This window comes from Eptesicus fuscus, chromosome 12 (genome assembly GCF_027574615.1).
Source record: "Eptesicus fuscus isolate TK198812 chromosome 12, DD_ASM_mEF_20220401, whole genome shotgun sequence".
Classification (NCBI taxonomy): domain Eukaryota; kingdom Metazoa; phylum Chordata; class Mammalia; order Chiroptera; family Vespertilionidae; genus Eptesicus; species Eptesicus fuscus.
In genome coordinates, this window is record NC_072484.1 from 48,252,799 (window position 1) to 48,260,583 (window position 7,785).

Here is a 7,785-nt window from a genome sequence, read left to right on the forward strand (position 1 = left end):
TGGGTCCCGGGTCCGGGTGAGGCCGCGCGCCCCTGGGTCCGGGTGAGGCCGCGCGCCCCTGGGTCTGGGTGAGGCCACGCGCCCCTGAGTCCGGGAGAAGCCGTGCCTCTGGGTCCGGCCGAGACCAAACCAGAGAGAGTCGGACCTGCATTACCACCATTTGTCCACCATCCAGAGCTGAAAAGTCAGTGCCGACATGTACACATAAGGAACTGGTGGACATTGAAATTGTGTCTCAAAAGAACTGTTGGTCCAGAATGAAACTCACTACAGACTGATTCATTTGCCTGTCAGCATAACTATTATAGCTCGTCTCACATTCAGTTCTTATAAGTATATTTCTAGTGACACATGATCTCACTCAACTAGGGGAAATGATGAACAACATAGACTGATGAACAAGAACAGACCCAGAAACAAGGAGGCATCGATCTGACTATCAGGCCTCAGAGGGAGGGTAGGGGAGAGTGGGGAGAGGGGGGAGAGATCAACCAAAGGACTTGTGTGCATGCATACGAGCCTAACCAATGGTTAAGATCAACAGGGGTTGGGGCATCCGTGGGGAGGGGTGTGGGATGGGAATGGGGGGATGAGGACAAATATGTGACACCTTAATCAATAAAGAAATTTAAAAAAAAAAAAATAAAAAATTTTTAAAAAATGAAGTTCTGATACATGCTACAACATGGATAAACCTTGAAAACATGTAAAGTATAATAAACCAGACACAAAGGGATAAATAAATAAATAAATAAACAAACAAACAAATAAATAAATAAATAAATAAAACATTATGAATTATAGTCATATATACCCTTTGCAGTATCTATAGCAATTAACTTTCATAGGGATTTGATACGGATTGCCAAAGTACAACCGAGAAAAAGCAATTCTAAAGAGGCCAAAAATACTAGCAATGTACAGGGAAAATCTGGCATAATCCAGGGACAGAATTAAAAGAAGTACACAGAATACTTCCCAGACTCTTTTTGGTCTGGAAAAAGAGATCAGATATAATTGAAGAATAATAAAAATGAATCTTTAGAGAAGTTAAAGAAAAATTTAAAGAATAAAGGCCAAAATGTATACAAATTTAAGGTCCAGATGACTTTTCTCACTAAGGGAAAAGGTTCTTAAATTTTAAGGATGAGCCCTAGCCAGTTGGGCTCAGTAGATAGAGCATTAGCCTGCAGACTGCAGGATTATGGGTTCGATTGCCTCGGTTGCGGGCTGGATCCCGGCCCTGGTCGGGGCACATACAGGAGGCAGCCAATCAATGTTTCTCTCTCTCTGTGTTTCTCCCCTCCCTACCCCTCTCTCTAAAAATCAATGGAAAAATATCCTCAGGTGAGGATTAATAAAAATAAAATAATACTAATAATCTTGTGATGAGGCAAGACATTATCAAGACACAAAACCCAGAAAACACAAAGACTTGACTACAAAAAAAATTTAAGTACTTTTATGTAGCAAAAGAAAATGAACTCAACTAGATGCAATTTTTCATCCTTCAATTTGGAAAGAAGATTTTAATCTGATATTATCCAGATTATCTAAAGTTAGGAAAGAAATTACTTTAAAACCCTGTGGGTGGGAATGTGAATGGGTGCAATGAAAATTGACAGTGTATATCAGAAACTTCGTGGTATAAAACAATCATTAAATTCTTAAATTCTCTTTTGACAATTTGAAGGATTAAAAAATTATGTCATTTAATCATTTTATGTAATCCTAAACCAAATTACATAATTTCACTAACAAGTACAAATACCCCTCAGGGAAAAAAAAAAAAGTGAAAAAAACAACAGTCACTATCAAGAGAAAAAGTGTCACATACACTATCTTAACATCTCCTATTCAGTTTTATTTTTTTAGCTTGCTATAAACTGAATTGTGCCCCGCCCCCTCCAGAATTCATATGTTGGAGTCCTAAGCCCCCATCCCAAGGTGACTATATTTGGAGACAGGGCCTTTAAGGGGGTCATCAAGGTTAAATGAGGTCATGTTGGGTGGGGCCTGGATCCCGTAGTATTAACATCCTTATAAGAAGAACTAGAGACCCCAGGACAGGACACAGAGAAGAGAAGGGCCCACGTGATATGGGAGAAGGCAGCCATTTACAAGCCACAAGAGCTCGCACCAGAAACCAACCCACCGGCCTTGACCTCAGACTCGCCGCCCCTGAAATTCTGAGAAAATCATTGTCTGTTGCCAAAGGCCCCCAGCCTGTGGTACTTGGTTGTGGCACTCGAGCAGACCAAGAGAATGTTTTACCTGCTTGAACGGCTTTTTGTTCTTTGACAACATGGTCACCATCTTACAGGCACTTGAATCTAGTCTTCAGGAACTGGGTTGTGAAAACTGCTATTTATTCTCCTCAGAAGCCATGTCTATATAAATAAACATGTGCTTTACGGTTCCTAATAAAACCGAAGTTTAAAGAGTTCTAAGGGGACATGCGGCAGTCTGCAGGGCAATGCTTTTTTAGGTCATTTCCAGCAGACCTAGGTCTGACCTGCTCTACCGCTTAGGAGCTTGGCAACTCATTAAACACCTGGAGGCTCCAGTTTTGTTTTTGCACAAGTGCAATGAGGGTATGCAACCTCACCTTGCAGAACCGATATAAGGATTTTAACAGTGATGTCTTAAGGGACTTAGTATAAGGTGGGCATGAACAGATGCTTAAGGGACATACATCATGATTTTTCCAAATCACTCCTTTATGGGTTGAAACCCATGGTCTTTATATTCCCCATTGGCTCAAATGTGCTGAATCTGAGCCTTGATACCTGAAACAAATCCATTCCAGAGGCATGGAACTATTGGGGCCAGGAATCTCCACGGGAATTTCATAAGCTTCCCCCTAGGAGAGCACAGAGATCAAACCCAAACAGTCTGGTTTGAGCTGTAATTACAATGAACTGAGTAAAATCAAACACAGCTTACAGAGATGTTGACAATGAATCCTTGGTATTTCTCAGCATAACTAACAGGTGGTAGGTTGTTGCTAAGACTCTAGACATTCCCAGAACACTTCTACCTCATAGAAGCCTCTTGCCCCCGAATCACTACAGTGAGAGCCCTGGGACCTCTGTTTACACCCCAGGTGTTCGTCCATTTGTCCTTCAGCGTTAGATCCAATCGCCCTCAGCCCTCCCCTTTTCCCCAGGGGCTAGAAAGCCCTTGTCAAGGAATACAAAGAGTAAGATGGCATCTCCTCTACTTGCACCTGATAGTTGTTGAACCTTCACGGCAGACTGCATGCTTCCTCATGAAGCAACTATTGTATTTGGTGTGTTTTTTCGGCTTTGTGTTTTTTGTTTTTTTTTTTCTTTCTTTCTTTCTTTTTTTTAAGACAGCACCCTTTCCTCTGCCCCAGATCCTTACTGAGACCATTGTTTCTCACCAATTAATAATCATAAGCCTTGGGCAATAGGATCTTCCTGATTTCCTACAGAAACCAACTCCTTTGCATGCTATTTTATGTAAAGAGCACAGTCAGTTTAAGTGTAGAAAACCAGAGGGGTGAGCAGTAGGGACTCCATCCAGGCAGCTATGCACTTAATCCCCCCCCAAAGGAGAGGGTATTCAGAAGTCACTGTTCTTTGAGGTGTGATATGGGTCCCTGGTCTTGCATTCTGATTTATTTTCCTACTGCCTTTGTGTTCCTTCTGGTTTATTGCTGGTTTGAACCTTTGAAGACTTTACCTTTATGGTAGGGTGACTTCACCTTTCTTGCATGTGGATGCTTAAGTTTCCGGAATTGGGAGTGGTCACATTTTTGTTAGAATAATGCAAATGTTTGAAACATCTCTATACCCAATATATTTACTTCTTTATAGAACAGAACTATATTTCTCAGTCTTGTATACACACCAGGGGAGAAGAAGGTGGAGGATGGTAGGAAATGTCATTTCAGAGAATACTTCAAACCGCCAGGTAAATGAGATGTGTTTGTTTTCCCAGATAGCCAGTGTCACCTGAATAGATGGGTACAAAGTATCTTTTTCTATTAAAACAAACATGAATAGACCATGAAGTAGGAACCAAAATTCACAAGGACTTTTAAGATACACTAATAGCTATTCACAGCTTTTTAATTATAGCATCCCCAGGTCCTTAGGGTGCTTATTCATTCACCTTACCTGCCCTCCAGCGTGAGCTAAAGGGAAAGTTCAGGAAGCATATAGAGTCTCTGTTAGTGTAGAAAACAGGTCTGTTCTAGCAAGTTTATCATTTAAGCCACAAAGTTGATTTCCTTTTGTTGTTTTGTTTTGTTTTCATCAATAGAGCCTAAGGGCATAATTGAAATGAAAGTTGAGAAAATGCTTAATTAGTTCTCTCTTTTGTTCTCATACTCATTGTTGACCAAATCAAACCGCCTATGTTCGGCCTTCAGATGTACAGTTCTGAATGAGACGTGTTATTTTTGTAATAAGTATTAAGTGGCATCATTTGTAAATTGTCTGTAAAGAAATGGGAGGGGTAAGGAAAATCATCATTTAATTTCCAGTTAGACTAGAAACTGTTCATAGAGCACACCGAGATGGTGGGTAGCACAGATTTTGGAGAGGGGGCGGGGGAGAGAGAGAGAGAGAGAGAGAGAAGAATACAGGTCCATTCCTTGTAGAAAGAAGGGAGAAAATTGACATCTTTGGGGAACCTACAGTCCCAGGTAACTTCCTAAGTGTTTTATTTAAACTTCAAAACACCTTGACAAAGATATTCTCTCCATGTAGGCAAATGAGGTACTAAAAGGAGTCATAGGGCTGGCAGGACTCGGTTCCGTGTGTTTTGGTCCATGGTGGTGATGGTGTTTGCACACCCTGTAGAGTGAAGGGCACAGTGACTTGACCTGGCCTGTGTGGTTCTATAGACAGTGCTCCGAAGCTCCGCTGGCGCCCTGCTCTGGTCCTGCAGAGCACGGGCTGTGTGCACCCTTTAGCTCCTTTCATTGTTGATTCTGACTCTCCTTGTCTGATGACCATTCCCAAAGCAGCTCATGAACCTTGTAAAGTCAGGTAACATACTTCCCATTACTTTGTCTCCACTGTGGCATTTTGAATTGTTTTAACAGATGTTTGGCAAATATCAGCTACGTGATTGACCTTTTGCACCCAAGATTCTAGGATAAAAAGCTACGTGTGCACAGGCAGAGGCTTCTGAATTTGCAACTTAAGCCTTAGCTGGTAGCCCACAAATAACACACATTAAAGGTGAGCTCCAGTATTGCTCTCTTTCAGATAGCTCTCATTTAAAAAAACAAAACAAAATAAAAATTAAAATATATCAGGATAAAACCAAGGCCAGGAGCATATTCTTAATAGAATTTCCTCCTGATTTATGCTCATAAATGCCAATATCTCCACTTAAAGGAACTATAAATAGAATTATCATCTAACAAGTCAATGCTAAGATAAATTGGGCAGAGGACACAGGGTGGAACTGCCTATGCCTCTCTTCTCCCTGACCTGCTCGTGGAGTCTTAACAAGAGAATCAGGCCAACAGTGAATCTAAAATGATTTTTATGTAGAAAGCAAGATTTTGCTCTCACAATATTTTCACATTAAGGGGTCCTACCAGTTTAATTAGCTTTTGATTACCCAATTCATTTGCATTTCCTCCCTGGATCCCAAGCTCCAGACTCTGCAAGGAAAACACACCTGACCATGAAATGGCTTTAAGTGCATGACCTTGCGAAGGACAGCGCCACCTGAGAACCTGGCCAGATGTTCCATGTTTCTGTTAACAGATTGTGTTCCCTGGAGGCCTCACCGTGAGACCAGAAACAATGCAAATCGAGCTCAAGCGCTGTCCTCCTTTGGGTGGAATGTACACTGTGAAGGGCAGAGCTCGCTGGGTCTGCCTGTCTCCTCTCCCACTAAGCGCATCCATTAGTTAATTATCATTCTCAACCAGGAAGAATTGTTAATCACTGGTTAACACGAAGGATGGGAGCAGGCACATTCTCCCTACAGGTTGAACATTCTGACAAGTTTTTTAGTAGTCAACTTCTGTTTTTTGTGTTAGCCCAATTTCTCATCATAGGGGTGCGTCTGTACTACAAAAGGCATAAGTAGAATTTTCTGAAAATATATCTTCTGTAAGGTTTCACTTTTGGGCAGTTATTTCAGTAGCCATACAGACTTAGCATTTGGGTTAACTGTATCATGAAATGGGTTCAGTTACTCACAAACCCCACTAGGATAAGCCAGGGCCTCGAACACTCTCACTGTGAAAGCTTTTTCTTGATAGTTGATGGTTACTGCTCAGCATAGGTTACTGCCTACTCAAAAAGGTTTTAAGGAAGTGTGTCATTTGCTGAAAGTGGTTATAAAAGAAAAGCAAGCAGCTTATAGGCTCCCCATCAAAAACAACTTTGCTTTTGGAAAAGCTTGTCTGCTTTTGTTTCAAAAGCTGAAGGATAGTAGAAGTTTGAGGTCCTTAGAAAATTTACCTAGCTCTTTCGCATCCAGAATTGTTGGCAAGACCCGCTGGAGGGAGATACTGAGCCCCGCAGGTGACATTTTTAGCTCTTTGAGGAACAAAACACCAGGTTATCTCCATTTTTACCTACTTACCTGGAGCTCAATACAGAGGCTAAGAGGGCTCTGATATGTTTGTTTTAGCAATATATCTGTGTTTTGCTTAATCTGTTTCTTAATGTTTTGCTTAATCTGTTTCTTAGTACAGCTCTCCTTCCTTTCTCTCCAGGTCACGGGTTTGGTTCCTCAAAGATGTCACGCGCACAGACCTTTCCCAGCTACGCCCCAGAGCAGAGCGAAGAGACTCAGCAGTCCTTGTCCAGGTCCAGCAGCTATGGATTCAGCTACAGCTCCAGCCTCATCCAATGACACACAGAGAACCACTGCTGACCAGAGAGACAGTCTGTCCCAGACCTGCTTGTAGGGTCATTGCGCCCTCTGCCTCCTGGAAGACCAATTGCAGTAGAAATTGAAATGGGTTGGGTCTAGCCCCAATCCCAGTGGAAGTTTCAAAACTGGAGTTCTACTTCCTTGATTCCGTGGCTAAGTCCTTTATTTACTGAATTTCTTGGGGGGATATCTGTGTTTAACAAAAATAGAATCCCAATCGTATGAACAGTCATTAACTACAATTCTTTGGGTCTGATAGTAGCAGCAGCCCCGGGCACCATGAGCATTGCCCAACAGGGTTGCACCTGGTTGGTGTCCTCATGGCTTCGTCCTCCTGTCTGATGACCAGGGCCAGTCCTTAGACATAAAGGTCACCCACCACAAGCTGTGTGGCTTGGAAGGTTTTGACAGGGACAAATCCAATAAGCTCTACAAATGGCATCATAACTCGCCATATAAATAAGCCCAGTGACAATTGAGGGAACAGGAAATTTAGAACACACGATTAAGCAGGGCCTTGTAGCTCTACGTGTGTGTGTGTGTGTGTGTGTGTGTGTGTGTGTGTGTGTGTGTGTGTAGACAAATAGAGATATGGATTTTGCTACATCCATCTATATTTAACAAGTATTATCAAATGTGTGCTGAGGGTGACAGGTCATGCTCACTTAAATCGTAGAAAACTGTCATTTGGTGCATTAAAGTTAAAGATTGTTATGTTGAGTAGCTATTTTTAAGACAGTGCTGTAAAAAAAAAAAAAGCCTTCTTATTAGCAAAAGTATTTATATAGTCAAGTCTGCTCCTATGACAACTCTGAGAGTGTGAGAAGGGGAAATGCTTTGGAAGCAGAAGAACCGGTCTAGCTGTCCTACGCCTCACGTCACCGCACTGTCTTTCTGGTTAGCGTTCCC

The 7,785-nt window shown here is 42.0% G+C and overlaps 1 protein-coding gene across 1 annotated transcript in view; it reads left to right on the forward strand.

Annotated features, from left to right (window-relative positions):
* Positions 1 to 6,855, forward strand: part of DOK6 (docking protein 6) — a 234,914-nt gene extending 228,059 nt beyond the window's left edge. Inside the window, exon 8 of the mRNA XM_008160542.3 lies at positions 6,716 to 6,855. Within this exon, the coding sequence (XP_008158764.1) occupies positions 6,716 to 6,855 (140 nt within the window). The remainder of the gene's footprint in view (positions 1 to 6,715) is intronic.
* The last annotated feature ends 930 nt before the right edge of the window (positions 6,856 to 7,785 follow it).